General features: G+C 40.0%; 1 protein-coding gene across 1 annotated transcript in view; it reads right to left on the bottom strand.

Annotated features, from left to right (window-relative positions):
* Window positions 1-9,284: 9,284 nt before the first annotated feature.
* Window positions 9,285-27,226, bottom strand: part of LOC125298064 (B-cell receptor CD22-like) — a 24,880-nt gene continuing 6,938 nt past the window's right edge. Inside the window, exons 3-8 of the mRNA XM_048248709.1 lie at window positions 22,858-23,199; window positions 22,405-22,668; window positions 10,503-10,875; window positions 10,059-10,092; window positions 9,798-9,961; window positions 9,285-9,525 (exon numbers count right to left, since the gene is read on the bottom strand). Coding sequence (XP_048104666.1) covers window positions 9,408-9,525; window positions 9,798-9,961; window positions 10,059-10,092; window positions 10,503-10,875; window positions 22,405-22,668; window positions 22,858-23,199 — 1,295 coding nt within the window. The 3' untranslated portion in view covers window positions 9,285-9,407. The remainder of the gene's footprint in view (window positions 9,526-9,797; window positions 9,962-10,058; window positions 10,093-10,502; window positions 10,876-22,404; window positions 22,669-22,857; window positions 23,200-27,226) is intronic.

Consider the following 27,226-nt stretch of genomic DNA (forward strand, 5'->3'; position numbering starts at 1 on the left):
GTAATCCATCCCTGGACCTGTGTATGACTCCATTTGTCTTCAAAATGTATATGTTAAAAGAAATGACAAACTAGACAAACTTTTTTTTAACTAAGGCTTAGACTCATAGGTTTGGACCTATAACCTAATAAGATTTTAATTTAGATTGTATTATGCTGGCGGCTAATCACACAATTTTAATGTAGTTTGAAAGGGACAGGATTCAGGAATAGGCTACTAAGACAGGCCCCTCTTTTGTCTGACTCACGTTACCCCCTGCATTAGGCTATAGACTGGCTTCTGACAGAAATGACGTTTTGTGCCAACATGTAGAAACACTAGGCCTACTACAGCCTTGGAGGTGCAAATTCCTTTCTTTGGTTATTGTCCGCGATTCACATTAACTGTAGGCTATAACCGCCAGTGCATTGTACACGTTTTTTCCAACTTGTGTGCCGTCGCCACATTTGATTCCTACGTTTTGCCGTATTCTGGCATTACTACTAGCATATGAATGCATTATTTATGTTGAAAGACATGTGAAAGAAATGAATGTCACAGACTTGCATAAATTCATCATTTAAAATAAAACGTTTCACTTTCGCTATCATTGCGAGAATAGGTTACAATGTGGAACATGTTTTTAAGTTCCCTGTGAGTCTGCGTGTTGGTTTCCTGTAGGCCTAGTCTAGCACTTTTTTCTTTATTTATTTTTCCGTATATTGTGGGGGACATTTTGGTCATATATGAATATTGGGGGGGGCACGTCCCTATACCAGCACTATAAATAAGCCACAGGTAATGTACAATGGGTACAATAGAGGGAGCAGGAAGAGTGAGAAAAGTAAGAATTAGAGGAGGCTGAAGAATAGGTCGTGGAGGTGAAGAAGTAGGAGGAAGAAGAGGAGGAAGAGGATGCGGAGGTGAAGAAGTGAGAGAGAGGATGACAAGGACAAGGAGGTGAAGTTAGAGGAAGAGGACAAGGAGGAGCAAGAGGAGGATGAGGAGGGGGAATAGGAAGGGTAAGAAGAGAAATAAATAGCCCTTTTACAGGCAAAAAAATATATTGTCATGTCAGGCCTGGATACGGCATTCCAGAATATATTTTCCCCGGTGCCTTGGACTAGGACATTGCATGTGATGTAGACGACATTTTGAGAGACGACCCGATGTAGACTGATTTGTTTTGTCTAAGTGAAATTGCTATTTTGTGTTTTGACTTGGAAAAACACACTTGTGTTTGTTTTGATGTGTGTAAATAAACACTACATGTAATACTTAAAGTTTGGATCCCTGTATGTTTACAGAACTATGACAAAAGTATGACCTCAAACTGACTAACTTGTGCACAGAGAAAGCAAAAGCCAGATGTGTTTTTTATTCATACCATCAGTGTGTAGTTGGCACATTGTGTGCTTACTATTGTGATGGCTTGTGTTTACTGTTTGATACGAAAACACCATTTTTAGGTGTTTTCGTTAAGGTGTGAAAAGTTAAGCAAGGTGTGTTAGCTTTTGCAAGAGAACTACAATGTTTTGCTGATTGGGTGAAAGGTTTTCCAATTTGTGTGTAGAGTTTTGCCAAAAAAGCCATAGTCCTAATCAATATTTTAAGATGACAAAATTGTTCCCACCAATATTTTAGCGAACTTATTTGTGCTACTGATCATTCCGACAGCCAGCACAACAGTACAAGAAACGTTGTCATATGATTTGCTGAAAAACAGAGGTGGAGAGGGAAGGGTTATCTGACATGCACGCTACAGTAGGTGTCAAAGAGTGTCAAAGCACAGGCTACTGTACTTGTTTGCACCGGCAGTCAAGCGAGCGGGTGTGTCAACGACAACGGTAAGTTAGGGCTGTCTGCCAATACATAGCCTATCCCATAAAAAGGCCAGAGTAAAACATTGTGATATTCCTTTTGCCCTTCGGCATGTACATGTTAGCCCCTTTTGTGGTTTGTAGATCAGCTATGCCACCCAAAAATATGAAGCTTTTTCATTGCAGTCTAGGCAAAATAATTAGCCATACAAACTGGCAACTGGTGACCAGGCTTTCAAATGCGGATTTTACTGTGTAAAATAGCATTAGCTGTTAGGATATTACCCAGGATATTGTCACAGCTAACCTAGCTTCTGTAATCTTTCAACCAAAGTTAGGAGTAATGTTGAATAAGGGTGTGCTGCACGGACAGTCACATAGGCCAGGGGTTCCCAAACTTTTCCACGACAAGGCCCCCCAAATACCACTAGGTTCTGGCCAAGGACCCCCTTGATGTTTTATTAATTAAACCCATCGACAATACTACGGCAAATGTAAAAATACATTAAGCTAATCTAATAATTATTTTAGCCACAACCACATTGCAATGGAGCATACAGTGTGTAAAATTTTTATTTGGGGCTTTCTGCTATATGAGAGCCACCACTCTACAATTTTTCCCAGTCATTATCATGGGAAATATGTTCAGATATGCGTCACATTATTATAATGGCATTGTATAACAACCCTCATAGTGTATTTTAAATGTTTCAAATGTATTTATTTATTGCTTTTATTTTTCCCTCCAACTTGCTGGGGCCCCCCTGGCACTCCCTCACGGCCCCCACTTTGAAAACCACTGACATAGGCTATAAGTCACCATCACTGACTGTTGGGCTACCAATCTTGCAGTTGCAATAAACAATGGATCCGAGACATTTTCCTGTTCCTATATTCTGTTTATGTAGGCTAATGTATTTGTGAATGTAGCCTTCACAATGCAAAGAAATAAAAGATAAACTGGTGCATTTCCATACTCATAGAAATGAACATTGCGAAACACTTATCTGTTCTATGATCTCATCCCAGAAAGATTTGACTGTTTTTTGAACATTTATTTTATCTAATGACAAAGCAAACATGATGATTTGAATCCACATATCCTTGCACTTGCGAAACTATTTTTCAGCATTCACGTTCCTCTTAAAGTGACAGGCAATTAGATTTACACACCAAATGTGATGATATAGACAAGTGTAGCCTAATAATTTAAATATCAATGTGATGTAATCAAATTACTAAATATGTTTAGCTATTAGTAATCATGCAGATCATAAAATACTATAAATAATTATCAATATACATGTATAGTTTATATGAATTCCAAAATATGAAAAAGAAACCTATGACAACCATCACTTTCTATGTGTGTGTGTGGAAGGTCAATCAAATTCTATGATTGCCACTGATGTCAATGATCTCATAAAATCACACAAACCAAATCAAATTTAAAAAATTTGCAATAGTATCGAAATCCCCACCAAAGCTGAGACCAAACCTACGCCCTTGCCAGTAAGTGACAGCAAATTTCGTTTAGGCAAGAGCACTTATTCGTTTTGAGCACTTATCGGGCATCAATTTCGGGCAAACATATTTGCTAAACATATCATTTTAATGCAGTTTGGTAGGGACAGAACAAGCAGCGCAGCAACATTATCTACCTGCTATTACTTCACTGCTTGACACTATCCTACATGGAGACATATCACATGCTATCAATAAAGAAAACATTTCAGCAATTATGTTTTGTGCAAATGTGTTAGCAGGCTACAATAAATTGACAACAGACAACAGCCTAATTTCGAGGTAAAAGACACAAAATAATGACAGATCTGTAAGATCAAATTCAAAAACGTTTGAAGTCTACCTAAACGTATGTCTTGACGCTGACGTTTGTAAGATCAAAATAAGACGTTCTAAAAATTTAACACGATATAATAAAGCTGTTCTTTCAGGCATTTGTGCAATATAGAATTGTGTTTCAGCAAAAGTGTGCATGTTATAGTGCCCATAACCCCCACGCTTGCAACGACCCTGCCCTCTACAGAGAGAGAGAGAGAGAGAGAGAGAGAGAGAGATACCTGTAGAAAGAGAGAGAGAGATAGAGAAAGAGAGAGATACCTGTAACTGTGATGGACACAGCAGATGAGTTCCCAGCTCCATATTTGTTCCTGGCCTCACAGTAGTACTGTCCTCCATCCTCAGATCTGATGTTAGTGATGCTGTACTGCTGTCCTGATCCTAAAGGAGTGGACTCATTCACCTTAAACCAGGTGTAGTTCTCCACTGGTGGGTTGGCAACACTGCTGCAGGTCAGAGTCACTGAACTGCCCTTGACAATCACAACAGACTCAGAAAATAAAACTGTTGTGTTCTTTTGGTTCATCTGTAATGAAGGACATAGAAACCTGTCATGCAAGCACTGGATAATCTGAGAGATGTACATGTATTTATGTAAAAGCACACATAGATAAACTGCAGTTTACAGTACAGTACACTCACTATAGTAACCTCATCACAGAAAAGGACTTATTGTGACAGTTATCAATCATTGTGTTGCTAATTATAACAGTGATTTACAGTGATAAACATACATTTCTTTCTGATTGTTCCTAATGTTTACTGTTTATTTACAGAGATACTCACATAAAACCTGGACAGACACAGCAGAAGAGTTCTGTTGACCAATCATATTGGCTGCTCGACAGAGATACTCTCCAATGTCCTCAGAACGGATCCTGCTGAAGGTGAGTGTGTTCTCCTTTCCTGACTTCAGTTCTACAGCCCCACTCTTCTTGATCCAGGTGTATGTGTGTACTGGTGGGTCAGCTTCACTCATGCAGGTCAGAGTCACTCTAGTTCCCTCAGTTATTTCACCAGATGGAGCAGACACAATTCTTGTGTTCTTTGGAGGATCTGGACAGAAGGAAACAGTTAATTATCATATTTCTGTCTTGACATGTACCTCATATTTTATTAAATAAATAGGAAACATAATTTTATACAGTCAACTTAGCAATGCACTCCCAATGGATATTATGATACTCACATAAAACCTGGACAGACACAGCAGGAGAGTCCTGATAACCAATCCTATTGGCTGCTCGACAGAAATACTCTCCACTGTCCTCAGAACTGATCCTGCTGTAGGTGGAGCAGACACAACTTCAGTTCTGTTCTTTTGATCCAGGTGTATCTGTGTACAAATGGCAAACTTCTTCATAGGTCCATTTAGTTCCCCAGTTATTTTAACAGATAAGACACATTTCTTCATTTATGCATTTGTTGCATAAAAATGGCAAAAACTGTTCTCAAATGTCCCTGTAATTTGTTGGTGATTTTTTTGTCCATTTGTTGTAAAAGTTTGAACTTTTTGATTAGTCTTGGCTGCTGATTGGCTGCTGTGGGAAATCCAACATTTCCTGCCTTACAGGGTGCTAAATTGCCCTATTAAACTAAAGTGTTGTTATATTTGGCTTATTATGAAAGGTGACAAGAAAGAACCCAGGCTATTGAGCTACTGAAATACTATCAGGCATAATGGGACAGTATTTAATTCTCAAAAGTCCAGCAGTTGGTCTCTTCAGTTCCCCAAACAGTTATAGACTGATATTAAACAAGCTAAAGCAACACAGTGGTAAATCATGCCCCTGTAACAATTTATTTAAAACTTGTTTCTGATTCAAAATGATATATATATTATATATATATATATATATATGTCTCAAAAGCAAATGTTTGTTTATTTTTGGAAATACAGGTAACTACAGGAAGTGAAAAATGACACACCCACAGGCAACCTGCAGGCTTACAGGAGCTGATCTCTGATGACCACATACAGAAGTTGTCTGACAGTAATATTCTCCATTGTATGTAGATGTGATGTGATAGATAGTGATTGTATATGATGACCATTGCTGCAGGTCTGTGGGTCTACCAGTCTTGTACCATCTGTAGATCTGCACTGGTGGATCAGATATCTGCTGTTGCAGGTCAGAGAGACAAGGGTGCATTCCACTACATCACCAGAGGGACTGATGGACAATACAGGTGTCTTTGGGGGATCTGGACATCCATGAGTGAGAACACAACACTGATTATAGGTCTGATTACACAAGTCAAAGGACATATAAAAGCTCATTAAGACTGATAACAATTAAATGTGGAAGGTTACACACACACACACACACACACAAACACACACACACACACATGTAATATGATGAACCTTAGTAAAAAAGCATAATGATGTTATTTCCCTTTACCTCTGACATACAGTTTGACCCCTGGTGTTCCAATCCGCTTCTGTTCTTCAGTGTGTGTTGTTATCCTGCAGTAATATGGACCAGTATCTGATGCAGTTAATGAGTTTATACGTAACTGGCATCTCCTATATCTTCTGCAATCAACTTTGATCCTGGAGTTATAGTTTCCATCAGAATGGAGATCAGGATGATCCCAATAGTATTGTTTTGTCCAGTAAGCTTGTTTAATAGTCAGAATGGAGATCAGGATGATCCCAATAGTATTTGTTTGTCCAGGAAGTTTGTTTAATAGTCAGCGCTGAATCCCCCACAACAGCCCAGATGCTCTTAGGCTGGTAAGTAACAACCCACTGCTGACCACACACACCTTACAACAGAGAACACACACCATGGAGATATGACCAGTATTATCACATACACACACACACACACACACACACACACACACACAAACACACACACACACACACACACACACACACACACACACACACACACCCAGAACACACATCATGGAGAAAATGACCAGTATTACCACACACACACACCTACAACAGAGAACACATATCATGGAGAGATGACTAGTATCACACACACACACACACACACACCCAGAACACACATCATGGAGAAAATGACCAGTATTACCACACACACACACCTACAACAGAGAACACATATCATGGAGAGATGACTAGTATTACCACACATACACACACACACTCACACACACCTGCAGCAGGGAACAAATATCATGGAGAGCGGACCAATATTACTACACACACACACACACACACACACACACAAACACACACACACACACACACTCGCACACACCTGCAGCAGAGAACAAATATCATTGAGAGCGGACCAGTATTACCACACGCACACACACACCCACACACAGAACACACATCATGGAGAAAATGACCAGTATTACCACACACACACACACCTACAACAGAGAACACACATCATGGAGAGATGACCAGTATTACCACAAACACACACACACACACACACACACACCTGCAGCAGAGAACAAACATCATGGAGAGCGGACCAGTATTACAACACAAACACACACACACACACACACTTCTGCAGCAGAGAACAAACAGAGCGGACCAGTACTACCACACACACACACACACACACACACACACACACAAACACACACTCTCTCTCTCTCACACACACACACACACACACACACACACACCTACAATAGAGAACAAACATCATGATGGAGAGCAGACAAGTATTACCACACACACACACACACACACACACCTACAACAAAGAACACACGTCATGGAGACATGGTTAGTACCACAACAGGACCCAAGAGGACAGGAGTAGCCTGTGTAAGTACCTCTAAAGAGCAGAACTATTGTGGAATCATGGGCACAGTACACTAATATAATGTTACTTCTGGATGAATGTGTGTGTGTACAGAAAGTGGTGTGTTTCTGACAATGTTGGCTTGGCCTCTTTATGAATCTTTCTTACAAAAAATGGAAAAACAATCATATGATGACTGCAGACACTGATACACCCACAGGCAAACACAACACACACAAATGCACAACAACAACACATTGTATTCTCTTACTGTTTCCATGGCACCCAAAGTGCTCCAGAGAAAAAGGGAGAACCTCACTAAGCACCACCAATGTGTACCAATGTGTATCATTATATGGACCCTTTCAGGAGAGTTCCATTATCAGCAGTATCTATAATCATGCAGCATAGTTGGCCCCACAAGGCTTCCGTTCTAACATTCCATATGTTATCTAATGCAGAGGAAGTAGATTGGGGCCCAAATAGAACGTTCAAGCATTGTTTTTGTTTTTATTGTTGAAAGGGTCCATACAAGGGAACCCCCTTCTCTTGCGCCATGGGACCTATGACCACAGTGAGCCAGGGTCTAGATTTAATGTCTAATCCAAATGATGGCATCTCCATCAGTACAGTGTCCACGTCACTGCACTAGGACATTGAGATCGATTTTTGCCCAGAGGGAAGCCCACACCTGCTTAGATCCAGTGCACACACACACATACACACACACACACAAATCAATTTTTGCCCAGAGGGAAGAGTGGGTCATAACAGACACACACACACACACACACACAAACACAAACACACACAATCTCACACACACACACACACACATATGACTTCATCTTTTTTGTTTGTGGGTAACGCATTCATACACACACCACTTCTCAGAAGAGCTAAAGCTTTATATAGAAATGCAGAAGTTTGCTGTTTGCCTTAACTTAAACTGCACTAAATGCACAAAATATTTGATACATATTCAACATGTATGTCTATGAAATAGTCAGCCTGAGTAGGTATGGAGACATACAAACCCAACATACCTTGGGTTGCGATCAGGACCATCGCAGACAAACTTTCAACAGCAAACCCTGAAAGTTTCAGATCAACAATTTAACCACATGCTTTCTAGAATCATGCTGGTTTTGCCTGAACCTAAAACCAAAGCAGTACAGAACAGCAGTGTGGTGCAGAGTCTAAACATATTTTTTAGAAGGATAGATCAACTGAATTAGTTTTCATTTTTACAGCATGCTTTATGAAGCTCTTAAAAGTATAGCTCAAAGTTATTACCATGTTTTCCCATCGGCAAATGTCTGGTAAAGAGTAAAATGAAGAACTCTCACTCAGAATGCAACTATTAAACGCTGCTAATGAATGAGGAAGAAGTTCTAAGCAGAGAGATTATTCTCCATTCGTCATTTACCTGCACTGTGGTGTTTGTGTTTTAAGTTTCTGTTAACACCAGACGAGCACTTATCATCCTAGCCAGAATGGTATGGTCGAAATGTCTGTGTTGATGCAGACACAACACATTTCACAACAATTTCAACTCATCTTGACCAGACAATGTGCTAGAAAAAAAGTCTGACTTCTGTGACATGGACAAGAGTCATAAAGTCAATAATACACACCACATAGCTCCATCTAGTGATCAGTCTCCATCACAGATTGCCATTTGTGTCATAGGGGTTGAGTTGTAATTGCGCGTGTGTTTGTGTCCGTGTGAGTGTAAGAGTGAGTGTGTGTGTGAGAGAGAGAGAAATAGAAAGAAAGAAAGAAAGAAAGAAAGAAATAACACTAGTATAATTGTGTTTGTCCTGATGTTTAATGATAAATTAGTGAGTAAGTAATAGGTATTACAAAGCACATAAAACAGAAAACATGCATCCATAAACACACACAAAACATCAAATGCTTATTTTCTTCATATTGAACCCTTAATCTCAAATGTCATAGAGTTGTTCCCATCCCCATAGTGCTCATTCCATTGATGTCAGTGTGGTGTCCCTCCATTGCTGGGCTGAACACCACTGTAGACCACAGAGGGATCCTGACTGCCCTGCACACAGCTGTAGATGGGAGAGGGCTCCCCCTCTGGCTGAACAGGGGTCCTACAAGTGAAAACACATCAGTAAATTAGTCAGCATCATCATGAATCATGGAACATGAGAAACACATTTAAATCACACAGATTGGTGTAAAATAAGTGTTGTCTGTCAAGCTATGTGAAATTCTGACATGTCAAATAAAATAAGCATCTAAAAGCTCATGTGATGTCCTTAGTGCTGCAATCCACTACAGGTTCAGAGTCCCCAGACCATACTGTAATGATGATCCTCACGCCCACCGCTGCATTTTAGTGCTCGTTACTCAGACCCCTCACCTATCTGCAGCCATGGCCTTCTTAAACTGGACACTGGCATACTGGACGTCGTCCCCCTGAGCTCCTGCAGTCTGTCTGGAGCCGTGGGGCTGGACGGTGGAGTAGTGACCATCATCTTCTGCTCCTCGTCTGTTCTGGACATTAACGCTGGAGTACTGAAGGTCCTGTGGAGATATAAACACAGATAAACACAGTATAAACAGTTAGATGGTGAAGCAGGATGGACTGAATCTGACGCCAGTGTAGTATCTGACACTTTACCTGATCCTCTGGCTTCTGCCTCCTTTTCATTATCCTGAGAAATGAGACATGAACACCACAACATCATTAATATATTGTGAAAAGACATGAACACCACACCATCATCAATATACTGTGAAAAGACATGAACACAACATCAATACACTCTGAAAAGACATATGCACACATCATTAATATACAGTGAAAAGACATATGCACACAATATAATTTATATAATTTATATATTGTGAAAAGACAGGAACACCACAGCATCATCAATATACAGTGAAAAAACATATGCACGCATCTAATATACAGTGAAAAGACATATGCACAGAACAGCATTCATATACAGTGAAAAGACATATGCACACATCATTAATATACAGTGAAATATGCACACAACATCATTAATATACTTTTCACTAATTTACTAATTGAAGTGTTCCCGTCCCAGTGACTCACCTCACCCAGACCACCACACAGACCAGAGCCACATGTCCACAGATGAAGACTGCAACCACAGCAGGAAGTGCAGAGCTCCGGTCTCTTAGCCCAGGAGATGCACCCATACCTTCAACTGTGATGGACACAGCAGTAGAGTTTTCAGCTCCATATTTATTTCTGGCCACACAGTAGTATTGTCCTCCATCCTCAGAACGGATGTTAGTGATGCTGTATTGCTGTCCTGATCCTACTGGAGTGGACTCATCCATCTTAAACCAGGTGTAGCTCTCTACTGGTGGATTGGCAACACTGCTGCAGGTCAGAGTCATCCTGTTGCCTTTGGCGATTACAAAGGGCTGATCTGCTAACATGGTTGTGTTTTTTGGAGGATCTGCAAACATTTTTTGTAGTTTTAAAGTATACAGTATATAGCTTGTTTTACTGGACTTTACTATTTTTCCCAAATAATTATTTGTGTAAATGCCTTAGACCATGAATGACAATGAATACAATGTGAACATGATTATAGAAGTAAAACAGAACTGTATGGTGTAAGTGTATTCAGTATACACATATAGGTCTCCAATTTAAAGGGGAACTTGGCAACTATTTCAACGTAATAAACCCGTTTAGAAATCATTTGGATGATTAAATGACCTGTTCCGGTGAAAATGGTGACTTTCCCCGCTGCGCCTAGCGTCCTCAGGCGAAAAACCAACCTTGCAACATTGAGACTACCGTCCCGGAAAGAGAAGTGCGAAACAAGAAACTAGTTTTAAATCGTGTTTCTTACCTTGTAACCTCCACATAGTTCTGCCAAACTTATGCTGAACGTTCGCTAGCTTGTAAACAAATCCATGTGCTTTATCGTTACCTTTTCCCACAGTTTGAAATAGCATAATGCACAATTTCTCCAGCAGAGGGGGAAATCCTGCCAAGTTTCCCTTTAAATGGCAGGCAAATTGTCAAGTCTATCAACATGCAGTTTTGTGTCTGACATGACATATACAGTGGGTCCCCGTTAAGTTTGGACGGGTTCCTTCATGAATCACGCACCCCATTTTCTTAGCAGAAATGGCACAAACTGCAGTTGACACAAACAACCACAAGGTGTCACTTGGGTGCTACTACTATTTTTGATGCGACTGACTTACTGCTTCCATGACGCAGCGGGGGCACGGGAACTTAAATTGATCACGGTAGTTTAAGCTTACACTTGACAAAACATTCTAATATGAAAATGTAGATGCAATTGTTGTAAAGTGGTGCAGCTCCTTTAAGAAACCCGTGTGCAGGGATGGAGAGAGAAAGCGAGAGGGATAGGCCTATGTGTGTTAGAACTTAGCGTGTGGAAAAAGTATGTGCTGTTGAGACTGGAGCGAGTCATATTCAAAATAATGCAAAAAAGCTATTATCCTCATTCATTGCAACCAAAGCATGCCTGCTTACCCGGCGTTCAAACGAAAAATATATCAAAGCACCTTTTGGCGTTTGAATGTAGCACTAAAAAAAATGTTTAAACAGCTGGACAAATGATTTAGCTAATTGATTATATAACCTGTACACCAGCAATTGTTGAACATTTACCTGTACAAATACATTGACAGTAGCCCAGCCTAACAGCATGTTGTAGGCCTACTGTAGAAATTTCACTTAAATTGCACCCATAACATGCCTGCTTGCCAACGTTCAAAGCGTAAAAAAGATAATAAAACAACAAGAGGGTTGAGTCTGAATGACACTGAGTTTTTAGACACTGAGTTTTAGACACTGAGTTTTTGTAGTTAAGAAATATTTTCGTATAAAAAAAATATTTTTGAGCACATCCGAATCCCAGGACATAACGCACTTATAATAGGCTCGAGATATAATTCCAAAGGGGGGCAGATAGGGGCCACTGCACTTAAAACTTAAAAAGATGAAGCTTTCCGAACTTTGAAGTGCGATCAGTGACTGGCATCGGATTGAACGAAGCTTTTCAGTTGAACAGGCTATTAAAAACTATTTAGCACCTCCATGTCACAGGAGAGACTGGGCTCTCCCTTCTATGAAAAGGCGTTAGGCTACCTGCAAACTGGCCTATGATTTCATTGCTGAGTTTGCGGCAAAGCAAGAAAAATGTTTTTTTTTTTTCCTGAGTAAGGATATGGAGAGTCAGTGTCATTTATTTGTCCAATGTTAGTCTGTAGATACAGACCAGTACATCTTATCAATAGTTTGAATGAATGTGTGTGTTTTTTGCTCATTGACAAATACCGTTCAGCACAATGATTCATGCCCATTTAATTCCCCTGTTAAAGTGTTAGCCTTTGTTACACTATTTGGTTTTGTGATGTAGCCTATGATAAACACCATATGGCCAAATATGTGATTCAGCTAATGTTATAGGCTATATAATTGAATTTCCCCTCTTAAAGGCAAGCTGGTGTAGCTTATTAGACTAGGCTACTATTAAAATACACCGACGGTAGCCTTGGCTATGTGTAAAGTAAGCTATCGCATGATTTCATGCCACGTAAGTGAAAAGGGCCTCGCGATCCCCTTGCGGCGGCCTGCAGCCCTCCTAAGACAGCGAGGAAAAAGTTAAAATACAGCGATAAACCGGAAAAGTTGACAGGTTTGTTTCGGTCCGGTGATTATTTGTGAAATTGTGCAAAGCGACAGCCTTTTCAAGGCATTTCAAGGAAGGAGTCGTAGCATGCAAGCTCCCAAATTGACCCAGTAGCCCTAAGGCATCAATAAAATTGTTGGGACTGGGGAGGGTCATGCTTTTTCTCAATCACTTTGATGGGTCATAGAAAAAATTCTTGCTGGCGAGGGAGGGTCCGTTTTTTGACTAACAGCTCCCAAAACTCCTCAGTAGCCCCTTAATTAAATAAATAACGAACAGTCCCTAATTGATTAATAGCCTAGGCCTACACCAGCAATTGTTGAACATTTACCTGTACAGGACATTGACAGTAGCCCAGCCTAACAAGCATGTTGTAGGCCTACTGTAGAAATTTCACTTAAATTGCAACCAACATGCATGTTTGCCAACGTTCAAGCGACAACTAAAAAAAGATAATAAAACAACAAGAGGGTTGAGTCTGAATGACACTGAGTTTTTAGACACTGAGTTTTTAGACACTGAGTTTTTTGTAGTTAAGAAATATTTTCATTATAAAAAAATATTTTGAGCACATCGAATCCCAGGACATAACGACTTATAATAGGCTCGAGATATAATTCCAAGGGGCAGATAGGGGCCACTGCACTTAAAACTTAAAAAGATGAAGCTTTCGAACTTTGAAATTGCGATCAGTGACTGGCATCGGGTGAGCGAAGCTTTTCGAGAAGTTGAACAGGCTATTAAAAAAACTATTTGGCGCACCTCCATGTCACAGGAGAGACTGGGCTCTCCCTTCTATGAAAAAGACGTTAGGCTACCTGCAAACTGGCCTATGATTTCATTGCTGAGTTTGCGGCAAAGCAAGAAAATGTTTTTTTTCCTGAGTAAGGATATGGAGAGTCAGTGTCATTTATTTGTCCAATGTTAGTCTGTAGATACAGACCAGTACATCTTATCAATAGTTTGAATGTCGTGTGTGTTTTTGCTCATTGACAAATACCGTTCAGCACAATGATTCATGCCCATTTAATTCCCCCTGTTAAAGTGTTCGCCTTTGTTACACTATTTGGTTTTGTGATGTAGCCTATGATAAACACCATATGGCCAAATATGTGATTCAGCTAATGTTATAGGCTATATAATTGAATTTCCCCTCTTAAAGGCAAGCTGGTGTAGCTTATTAGACTAGGCTACTATTAAAATACACCGACGGTAGCCTTGGCTATGTGTAAAGTAAGCTATCGCATGATTTCATGCACGTAAGTGAAAAGGGCCTCGCATCCCCTTGCGACGGCCCTGCAGCTCCTCCTAAGACAGCGAGGAAAAAAAAGTTAAAATCTGCGATAAACCCGGAAAAGTTGACAGGTTTGTTTTCGTCCCGTGATTATTTGTGAAATTGTGCAAGCGACAGCCTTTTCAAGGCATTTCAAGGAAGGAGTAAGTAGCATGCAAGCTCCCAAATTGACCCAGTAGCCTAAAGGCATCAATAAATTGTTGGGACTGGGGAGGGTCATGCGTTTTTCTCAATCACTTTGATGGGTCATAGAAAAAATTCTTGCTGGCGAGGGAGGGTCACGTCTTTTTTGACTAACGCTCCCAAAACTCCTCGGTAGCCCCCTTAATTAAATAAATAACTAACAGTCCCTAATTGATTAATAGCCTAGGCCTACACCAGCAATTGTTGAACATTGACCTGTACAGGACATTGACAGTAGCCCAGCCTAACAAGCAAATGTTGCAAAAATACATCAAAAGACGCAATTAATCAGAAATAAATAATGTAATCTGCATCGCTTTTTTATTTAACAAACTGCAAGCAACAAGAGCATTAAGTTGGCTGTAAGGCCAAACCCAAGAGCAAAGCCTATCTGTTAAGGCAGTCGATAGGCTATATACGAGCTGTGTGCCTGGAAGACGATAGATGGCGGCTCTGGTCATCCCATACCCTCCCCACTTCCTGTAGCCTACCATTATGAAGGCCTGTAGCCTAAAAGCGACTGTTGCCGTTTTGTGACATTAAGCTTTTCACGTTAATCCCCTTCTTTCACAAGCAGTCGCGGGGCCTTGGGGCACAAAGTAACACTTTTGGTAGACAAAGGAGGGTTCTCCGCGCTTCTGTCGTTTGGCCACAATCCGTTGCAACCAGGCCAGGACAGATATTTTAGAGAGAAGGAGAGACGCCGGTGCAGCTCAGATGTCTTCTTAATTTTCTTTATTCTTTAGTAAAAGGTGCAGAACATTATTAAACTTTGACTAACATTTCGATGTGTCGATGTTTTTGACTAACGAACATCGAAACGTTAGTTGCAAACGTTGCTGTCGAATGCGCCGTCTGGTTCTTCCGTGGAACTCCACAGCGGACTATGCTGCCCCCAAGCGGCTGCAGTTGTACAGTGGGCAGTGCTTCGACTTGGCCAGCTTCACTTGCGGTCCGCGCGTGGGATCACGCGGTATCACGCGACTTTAATTTGTATTTTTCCAGTGAGACGCTGCAACAACCCAAACAACCGGTAGATGGCTCAAGTGAGCAGGGTGTCTCGTAAAAAGAAATGGAGCCTGGAAAACCCTACACATACTTCACTACAGACTTTAGCAGACTGGTTTAGAAATAATGTAATAGCCAGAAATATGCCTGCCCTGCCCTAATAAAGGAATATTTGGTTAACTGCGAAAGTGAATCCCGTTTGCAGCCGTAGAGGCGAGGGACAAATTAAACATTCTGGTTTTCTCCGAAAGTGCAACGATGATAGACAGACATCATTTGGACAAAATTTAGAGTATTAACCTCCGTTGCTCAGCCAAATGCCTTCCTGTTACGTCCTGTTATCACGGAGTTACAGGCGATAAGCGATTTTGATGGTCACAAGTTTACTTCATTAGGGACTGTTCGTTATTTATTTAAGGGGCTACGGAGGAGTTTTGGGAGCATTAGTCCAAAAAAGCGTGACCCTACCTCGCCAGCAATACATTTTTCTATGACCCTCCAAAGTGATTATGAAAAAATCACTGTCAACTTTTTTTCGGGTTTATAAGCCTACTGTATTTTAACGTTTTCACATATTTGGCCATAAGCCGTTTATCATAGGCTATCACGAAACCAAACTACAAAGGCGAACACTTTAACAGGGAAATTAATTGGGCATGAATCATGCTGAACGCTATTTCGCTACCTTAGAATAATAAGGTTCTATCTGCGTTTTTGAGTAGGTACAACGGGGACGATTGAAACGGGGGCGAATGAAACATTCGGTTTTCTCCGAAAGTGCAACAATGATAGACAGTCATCATTTGGACAAAACATACAGCATATTAACCTCCGTTGCTCAGCCAAATGCCTTCCTGTTACGTCCTGGTATCACGGAGTTACAAGCGATAAATGATTTTTTTGATGGTCACAAGTTTACTTCATTAGCGGTTTATTTTTTTGGATTATTAAAGAGTGTTTTTTCATTTAAAGGTTTGACTTCTCAGTGCTTATTCAGTAGAGCATTTAGTGCTCTCCCCAATCCCAGACGTTCACATTGCATGTTTGTTTGTAATGGATGCAACCGCTTGAGATAGGCTATCGCGTTTAACAATGAGTTGTTAACAGAACCAAGACATATAGCCCAGCAGCAATCTAGGGACTGATCGTTATTTATTGAAGGGGCCACCGGAGGAATTTTGAGTGCTTCAGTTGGAAGTTGCATGACCCTCTCTTGCCTGCTAGAAATTGTTCAATGACCCTCCGACAGAATTGTTAAAAAATACATGACCCTCCCCTGCCAATTGTCTTCTGCCCGCGCCACAGCCACACACTTTGTGATAACGTTCTTAAATCAATCTTTCCGTGAGCTTGCATGCTACCAGTCCTTCCTTTTCAAATGTGTTGCGCCTGTTTGCACAATTTCACAAATAATCATATGTGATTAATAGTATGACAAATAATCCCTGTGCACGGGGACCGAAACAATGCATGCCAACTTTTTCCGTGTTTATCACATATTTTAACTTTCCCCGCTGTCTTGCCGTTTTAATGTTTTCACGTAGAATATCCCATATTTTAATACTCTCATAACAGCCCTGCCATCGGGCCTGTCTCTGTGTTGCCCTGTTGCTACCCCTTGCCCTTCCAACGAAACAGATGTCTTCAAATCATCGTTTTCCTTGCTTGAAGGCTTAACTTAGAGTGATGTTAACCTATTTAAGTTTAACGGTAGCGATTGTCGTGAGAGCACGATTCACTGGCTTGCATGTTCGGCCTTATGTTCCACGCGGCGCACCTGAGGCTACTCAGCTGCAAGAGAAATAATTTCCCCTGTGTGTATGTTCACTGCAGGTTGGCCTACCATAACTTACCAACTCTGCACTGTAGACTGGCTATTTACATTTTTCTGTGAAATAAGCAAATGTATTTGTTCAACTTTATGAAGCAGAATTACACGATAGGGTACTTGGAACATAATACATTTGACAAAGGACAGAGGAATGTTGCTAGTGACAAAATATTAACTTTCAGTGTTTTACGATGTCTTTGTCATGGGGAAGTGTTTTTCCCCATGCATTTATTCTAGGTTACTGTCAGTGACTAACGCGAGAGAAGCGGGGTCTGTGTTGTGTTGTGTTGCGTTGCGTTAATTTATTTTCATTGGGCATACCGTGCCGTGCCGTCCACAGCTCTTCAGTTCTGACAAAGCCAAAATTACTCCTTTTGAAACAATGAGTGTAGGAAGCGTTTGTATGGTTATATTGCTTGACGGGGGCAAGTCCCAAGCAGCTTTCAGCCATAAGGCTACTTTGAGAACATTTCAATTCACCCGACACTAATATTCAAAATGTTGAAAACTATTTCGGCATAGCCTATAAAGCAGTTTAATTAAATGGAATGTTAGTTGTAAACAAACAAGCTACTTGGTGAGGCTTGGCCTCACAGATCTTCGTGCCTTAGATGGCAGGAAAAATCTTCACGATAGGCCTATTAACTAACCACCCGATTCACGTTGGCTGGGGGGAAGGGGGGCCCATCAGACAATTGTGCCCAGTTAATCCGGCCCTTCCCCCAAAAAATCACACCTTCCCACCTCAGCTTAAAAGAAGTCAAGAGGACTCCTTACTCACAGACCTATTCACAAACCTGCGGTTTTGAAATCCTATGCAGCTACAGGAGCTTCCAATCGCGAGGAAGCAATTTTGCATTGTAGGCATAACTAACATGCAATAACGCCGCCAACAACAACCAAAAGTAGGCTAATCATTGTCAACATGTAAATTAAATATAACATTATTGTGAATCAAATTAAAATGTTCTCTTTTGCAAACGTAGGCATAGTAACAGAATAATTTAATAATGTTACAAAGATACTACATCAATCCGTATGTTTCACTGGGCTACTAGGCTATTTGTTTTGCCTTGATTCATTTAGACTAGGCCTTTTTTATTCGAGGGCCATATTCACAAAGAATTTTAAGGCTAAAAGTAGCTCCTAACTGGCGAATTTAGGAGCAACTCCTAAAAATAATGGGCGTGTCACTCCTAACTTTAGGACTCCTAATTTTTTCACAAAAAGTAATTCACGAAGCATTTTAGACCTAAAAGTAGCACCTAAGTCTGGGACAGCTTAAGTCGAGAGGACTCCTAACTCACTAAGACCTATTCATAAACAGCTTTTTTGTGGCATTTTACGTTGCAATGTTTTGAAATAGCCTATGCGCAACAGGAGCTTCCAATCGCGAGGGAACAGCCACCAACAACAACCAAAACTACTCATTGTTAACATGTAAATGAAATGTAACGTTTCATTGTGAATCAAATTAAAATGTTCTCCTCTTTGCAAACGTAGCCAAGGATATGGTGACAGATTCATTTAATAATGTTGCAAAGGTAGGCTACGGCATCAATCCATAGGCCTATGTTTCATTAGGCTTCTAAGCTATTTGTTTTGCCTTAGTCTTTATTCATTTAGGCTAGGCCTTTTTATTCAGTTATTAATCATCTTCCGTCCTTCGCACTACTTGTGTAGCGCACACATTCTCCGACCTGTCACCTGTCAGTCATCATCGGAAGAGAGGTGTTTGGCTGACGATTGTAACGCGGGAATTCCCATCAAGGTGGTCACTTCAGTCAAGCTTGTGCATGAGTAATGACGTCATCCATAGCCACGAAGACTCACTCCTAGTTTAGGAGTTGTCTGAAAGGCTTTGTGAATAACTTTTAAGAGAAAACTCCAATCTAAAATCTTTAAGTGCGATTTAGGAGTAGCCTGCTCCTCGTAGTAAGATAAAAGCCTTTGTGAATAGCCTACGGCCCCAGTTATTCATCATCTTCCGTCCTTGTGTAGCGCACACATTCTGAGATCTGTCACTCATCATCGTAAGGGAGGTGTTTGGAATCATGCCCGCGTTACAATCATCAGCCAATCAGCCAATCAAGGTGGTCACGCTTGCCCATTTACCCAAATTAATGGTCGAATATTACTGATGATCATTGTTATTTAAGAACATGCAGTGTGCGTAGGGTACCAAAAACATCTTGCTCGTAAAAAAGCATCATAACGCACATTCTGGCGGGTCTGTTATTTACTGTAGGCTCGCGAAACCACATGCCTTTATTTTGGGCAAGCCTGCATTCATTCATTCATTCAACCTTTATTTATTCTCGGAGGGTCATTGAGGGAAGCCCTCATTTTCAACGAAGCCGAAATTACAGAAGCGAAGCAAAGCGCTCCACAAACAAGACATCATTCGAGGCCTTCTGTTGAAGAATTTTATATAAAGCCTGCGCTGACAGTAATCCTCCTGCCCCTGATAGGCCTACAACAGCTGTGGATAGTGTGGAATGTTCAAGTAATAACACAATCCAATGTGTGTCTCAATTGTCCCCCGCTGACCACCTCACACATTTCTCTAGATTTTGCAACGAACTTCCATGACACAATGCCATAAAATATGCCAGTTTTAGGACACAGAATAATGTTTGTAATGATACCAGGTAGGCCAGGTATTGTCGAAGGTACATGGTGAAGTGAAATTCTTACTTTGGAAAACAAACATTTGCCGATATCATCGCCGATCATCAGAATATTGCAACAGATTCTGTGTTCTGGACTGTAGGTAACTTGTTAAGCCAGTGGTTCTCAAACTTTTATTTCATTCCCCACTTTGATCAAGAGGCATGACTGATGATAGTGGAGATAACGTGTTATCCCGAGGCTTTTGCAAGTCAGCATCTTCGACGGTAGTCTATTAAAAATATAAGTTTTCGATGTCCCAAACGGAGAGCCATACTTTATTGTTTTTAACAATCTCTATGCTACTCACAAAAATGTTGGCATGGGGACATGATGAAGTAGGTTATCCAACTGTCGTGTGTTAAATTATTGTGATTACGAGCCAGTGGTTTTCAAACATTATGCGTGACTCGGACATCTAACTAAATGCAACAGGCTCATATCATCCTCGCATTCGCAAAATGAGGACCAGTGTTTTGTCAAATTGCAAATAGCTATTCGTTTTAACTATTTTTTTATGATAGTAGCCTATACAAAAAGCACTTCATACTATCTTAATCTTGGAATATGGGGAGGGAAGTGGCGCGTCTGCAGTCAGCCAAATATGAATGTAATTCTGCGGCATAAAGCAGATGTAATTGTTTATTGTACAGAAAAATAAAAATGACATGTCAAGCAGTCAATTGACTACATTGCAGTCAAGAAGTAGGGCAAATTAATTTACGAAATCAAAACGTGGGTCATAGTTGTCTAAGCCTCTATTGCGTAGCCTGTTAAAAACGTCGCCAGATAATATTAAATCGGCAACAACATTGTTTTCTGCAGAAGCCTACCCAAGGCTACAGATTAATTCTGAACAGTTATTTCTCTACTGACTCAATTATCACACCACTGTTTTGATTTGCGTAGTTGCGTTAACCCCAACACTGACAATAATGTAGACAGCAAATTTCGATTTCTATTTTCGTGTAGTCAAGCCTTAAGCCATACCCAAGTAGCCTAAATCGAGGTAATGTTTAATTATGCATGATTTATTTTGTTATTGAATTCGTAGGCTGGGATTACTCTCGGCAACAATTATGTAAGGGACGGCAGGCAGAGCGATGTACAGTGGCAGAGCGACGCACAGTGGCTGAAAGTGGTACTAAAGCTTCACACAGCTTCACGCCGCGTAATGCGCAAATGAAGTGGTCATTTGAAAGCGATGCCCACTGTACTTACATTTCACCATTCACCATGATCGTGAATGAAGTGTCAATTTTTAACTGGGACCCACTGTAGCAATTGTGTGGCATGTGGGAGCATTTGGGTCCCTCATCATTGTTGGATGTTCATATGTTGCCAACAGTCCTCTTTTGACTGTTAAACCCTGACTTTATTTAGGTGAAGATTAAACACATTAGCAGTCATTCCATTCGTCCACGCCACTATAAGGTTTTACGGTAGAGCTAAAATGTACTCATTAGGCTACTCGTTACTCAATGTGTAAGCTCTCTATCGTTCTTGGCAAATGTAACCGGATATGAATGTGAAAGACTTGCCTTTCAGGGCACGAACAGTCAAAAGCACGAACTTTTAGAAATATCCTGGCGTCAATTTACGGACCAGGAGAAGTATTCCATTGATGTAGCACATTTTAAAAGTGAGCCTATAGCCTACACAATCTGTGTACACAGAACTTCTTCTCCCCTTGCTTCCCCCTAAATACATTAATTATATTCTTTAGTGACACCTTATGACCATCCTAGGTATTAACTAGGGGGGCAGAAAAAGACACTCACTCGGTTGATAAAACTGGACATAGTCAGTCATCTGCTTCAAAGTCACGCTACCGTAAGGCTAATAATAGCTGTGTCCTCACACTATCGCACGTGACAATTTACTTAAAAAGGTGATTTTCTCCTCTTCTGGCGTATCGTGACAGGAGGACCATGCAAATTTTGGATGCGGTTATCTTAGCGATACTTTTTGCAATACCCTCGATATACATATCATTGGAAAACTTAGTCAATGGCTGTTCATGTGAGCACATTAGCTTAATTTTGTAAATTTGACTGAAATGACTGGTTTCGCCTTGCAGGGTCACATTTGTGAGTATCTGGAGGGTGTGGCATGTCAGTTTCTACACATTTTCACGATTCACTGTTAATTGTTATCTTTTTAGTGAGTGTGCATTTTCTACTGTTAGTGTTAATGTTATCCCTTACATTTCAAGCCCAATTATAAAGTTGCATTCATAACAGGAATGGATAATTAACTGATAATTGATTTATCAAGCACATTTTATTTGTGTATTTCTAAAAGTGAAGAAAATTCTACTTACAGAAAACATGGAGGTATACCATAGTTGAGTACCTGTCACCACATTCATAGGATGACTTGCAGGTATATTCTCCACTGTCTTCAGGTCTGATCTGTTTGAAGGTGTATGTATGTCCTGTACCCAGAAACTGCACTGGATTTCTCTTAAACCAGCTGTAGCTCCACACTTGTAGATCAGACCTGCTGCTACAGGTCAGAGTCACGTCTATTCCTTCAAGTATGTCACCACGGGGACTGATGGACACTGGAGGTTTCTCTGGAGCTTCTGTGAAAGTGATCATGTCATGTATATTTGTATTTATCTTTAAATACTGTGTATCCTCAAACATACAGTGTATATATAGCAGGGGTACTTTCCCTTTACTGTACATACAGCATACACGATTAATATCACATGAACACATGAATGTGCATGAATCTAAGGAAATTATGTTTGGATTTAGTTTCTCTTTACCTTTAACTTGCAGATGGACCCCTGGATCTCCAGTCCACTTCTGGCTCTCATTGAATATTGAACTGCAGTAATATCTGCTATCACTATCTAACATATTTACTGGTTTTATTTGCAAATTGCATATTTTAGTTCCTTGTTGCCTGTGTACAATTACTCGGTCTCTGTAGTTTGGGTCTCCTGTTAGATCAGGAGGGTCCTGGTACTTTTCTTTTGTCCAGTAAATCTGCTTAATGGTCACACTACTGGGGTGGGTGAAAGAGCAGGACATGTTCACTGGAGACCCCACAAAAACACAGGCACTCTCAGGTTTGTAGGCAACCTTCCAATGTTCACCAAACACATCTAAAATAGAGAACACCCACACACACACACACACACACACACACACACAGACACACACACACAGTTAAAAAATGTAATATTACCAATGAGCAGACTGGATGGACAGACAATACATGTTGAGATCTGGCTCAAATGAAGACAGCTATGCGTCTGGTTGTCCTGTTTAACCCTCAATTAGGTACCAACTGAAGAGTCACTTAAACAGACGATGTATGTCTGAGAGAGAGCTTGGTCTGACTGGACTCCTATTTGCAGGCTCTTTTTTTTGGGGGTAATAACCACACAACATATTTTCACATATTTCCCTGCACAGACATGAATCAAGCAACAGGGTTCCCTTTTTGTGTTGCAAAGTTGTTATGCTATCTGATGGTAAATTAATCAGAGGGTACATTCATTGTTTTACACTTTTATCATGTAATCAATCACCAAAAGCATTGGTTCTAGCAAGAATATTTAACAGTATTTTTAAACTATAAAAATACACACCTATAAAGTATTTCGATAGAAAAGTTGAAGCCATTTTCTTCAACCCAATAAAATAGAAATGACAAAATACTTATTAATATTATTGTAACGATTTGATAGCGACACACACAGTTGTCCAATCAAAAGGTTTATTAGCTGAGAACAAGAGCAGGGACACAGACACAGAACACAATACACACGGGGCAGGTCAAGTACACACAAACACTACACATACAGGGGAGGACGCAGCCCCCCACACAAAAAGGATCACACACGAGGGAGAACTAAAAGGGAAACATGTTACAACTAGACTGCATTTCCGGCGGGAACTGCGAAAGTGTGCTTGCCCTGGTCCGGTCACCAACGCAAGCAGACAGTGACATGCGCTATGCTGAACCTGGCTTGATCCAAGCATTCTAACAGTGCCTTTCAGTGTTGGAGCAGTGGCAATACCTCAAAAGCTCTATTCAACTATTGCCTTGCGGGGTGAATGCGGTTCGCGGCTTGCACCTCTCAAACTGGGCTATCAGGTAACCTAGAGAAAAATTTGAAATTATGAAATATCACTAAGGCATTAAAATGATGCTTGTTTGTCAGGATACTTTTTCACTGATTTATTTTAGAAATATGAGCTATGAGTGTGAATGTTATATATTCCATCCCCTAATTCTGTTTTACTGGTTTATTTGACAAATAATCTATATGGATTTGCTCTATAAAGACCTTATGTCTGTTTGGGATTGTTTTGAGAGCCTATTGATGTATCTCAGAATAAAGGAATGTCCACAACATTAGTGATGGGATTTTTTTGTGTGTGAATGTATTTTACTTAACTCATTGAATGTAGCTGGATACTCATGAACGCATGTCTCTAATAGCCACAATAGGAGTAATTTTAGCAACACCGTATTTTGTGTGGCCCATAACGACCCAGTGGATCATGAAAATGTGCCAAAATTGCTTGTTGTTGGTACATTAATCCCATTCAGATTGCCACTTATCTGAGATGTAAGAGTTCAGTATAGGTTTAAGGTCTGGGGCAGGGATTTGACATTCTGTGACTTCTTCATTGAGGGCTTGCTTAGCAGCACTGTCCACTTTCTCATTTCCCCTCAGACCAACATGGCCTGGGACCCAGCAAAAAACTAGTTCTGGTTCTTTAGACATTCTAGGTGATCAAGCTCAGCTTTGGTTGTACTTTTTGTGTGACATTAAAGCCTACTGGAAAGATTTTTAATTGCAATTTACTTTTACGATTAAATAAAATTAATGTATCCCTCTCACCCATAGTTTTCTATTTATTTACAAATGTACATAGACCTACTGTAATTACATTTATACATAGTTATTCTACTGATCTTTATACTATTCATCCTGCACATAGACTTATTCTTACTACTCTTATAATGTTGTTTCTGCACTACAATGACACTGTTTCCACACTGCACATAGCTGTATGTTATGTACATATCTGTTATATATTTGTCATATTGAATATCCATATTTACTGTGTTTTATTATATTCTGTTAATACACTGCATATATCTATCTTATTATGTCTACTATTATAATGTTACTGCTACATCTACATACATTATTCTACTTATTGTATGAGATAACTGCTAATACACTACACATATTTATATTTAATTCATATTACTCTAAACCACCTTCTGTAAATGAACTGTATACTACTGTCTACATTGCACTATATTTCTTGACCTGTCTCTGTATATTTCATCACCTTTCTATACTTTGCATCACATTGCATGCATACTGTAGCTACATACTGTAGCTACACAGCTAAGATCCTTGGTTGCTATGAAGGCCAGTCGTTCTAAATGGATGGTTGCTATGGCCAAAGGCCAGTTATCTCTGCCGTTGTCAAGCGGGCATATCCTAACTTTATCTTATTTTAAACATCTCTATTTTACTTAGCCTACTTCCATACAGTGAGTCCCATTAAGAAGTGGCCACTTCATTCGCGCTTACCATGATTCACGCAGCAACATTATTAAATTAATCCGTCACCATATGCCTATGCTAACGTTTGCAAAGAGGAGAATCTTTTAATTTGATTCACAATGAAACGTTACATTTAATGTACATGTAAACAATGAGTAGGCTAGTTTTGGTTGTTGTTGGTGGTGTTACTGCATCCCTTAGTTATGCCTACAATGCAAAATTGTTCCCTCGTGATTGTTAGACACATTTCAAAACATTGCGACGTGAAATGCCACCACAAAACATTGTTTGTGAATCTGTCTTATTAGGAGTCCTAAGCTGTCACAGACTCAGGCGCTACTTTTAGGTCTAAAATGCTTCCTGAATTACTCTTAGTAAAAAAAAAATTGGAGTCTTAAAGTTACGAGTGGCGAAGTTACGAGTACAAGCATCTCAGATCAAATGACCATGGCATTACGCTAAGCAACATAAATCCCATAATGTTACAGCAACATCTCCTCCCTATGACATAGCTAGCTAGCTTCTAGCCACACAAGAAATTAATGATTTTAAATCTCCGCTTAGCATTCTAATAACAGAAGGGGCACATTTATGTTGACCACTACAACATGACTCATTATTTCTGTAACTCTATAAAACACTTACTTTCATAAAGGAAGCACGCCATCCAGCACATACACATGCAAACCAATATTTTAGGTACTTGGCCACGAACTCAAAACGTGTCTCTCTGAAGCTCTGTTCTAGAATCTTTGCTCTGAACGCTCTGTTGCTAGGCAACATCAAATAAATGAAATGAGAATCTTTTCAAGTGTAAGTGTGATTACGAATGGATGTGTGTGGTTTGCAATTAGAATAAACAAGAAATAACATTTCCAATAATTTCCCATGATAAATTACATAATATTTGCACCTTCCTTACTTGTGAAGCTCACGCCGTATTTCAAGTACACTAGTGAAATGTAATACAACGTTGCCACCTAGCGTTCAGATGTAGGCTATTTAACATTTAACAACATAACATTGCTTGCTTATTCTTTCGTCAACTCCATGCTTTTAGGAAAACAATCTTTTTATCATAGTTCCCTCTTCAATGAGCGATTACCAGCTCATTTTTGTAACAGAGATGTCTATTGTCCCTAGGTTTACAAAAACACCTATTCATATTAATACGTAGCCTATGGAGTGCTGCCGACCACTGTTCATTACATGGCCCAGAATGCCTTGCATGTCTTTACAACAAAACAACACAGTAAAACCTAAATGCCCGTAAACATATGCATTTGCATACTTGTAACATTTTTAATAATACTCTCCCATCATGATATTTAACAATAATGAAAAATTTTATTTGAATACCGTCAATGTGAAAACAACCCAGAAACATTGTGTGTACTTGGAAGGCATTGTGATAGAATGTGAATGGTGCAAAGGTGAATGGTGAGAGTTACTAAATACCTGTGGGTGGTTTGCCAAATGATGGAAATTTTTGGAATGGTTTCTTTTTTTTTTAGCTTATGCACCCTCACATTGGAGTCCCGAGTTCAAATACAAAATTTGGTATCGATATGTGACAGTGTTCCTGAGATATGGA

The sequence above is a fragment of the Alosa alosa genome, chromosome 7, assembly GCF_017589495.1.
Source record: "Alosa alosa isolate M-15738 ecotype Scorff River chromosome 7, AALO_Geno_1.1, whole genome shotgun sequence".
NCBI lineage: Eukaryota > Metazoa > Chordata > Actinopteri > Clupeiformes > Clupeidae > Alosa > Alosa alosa.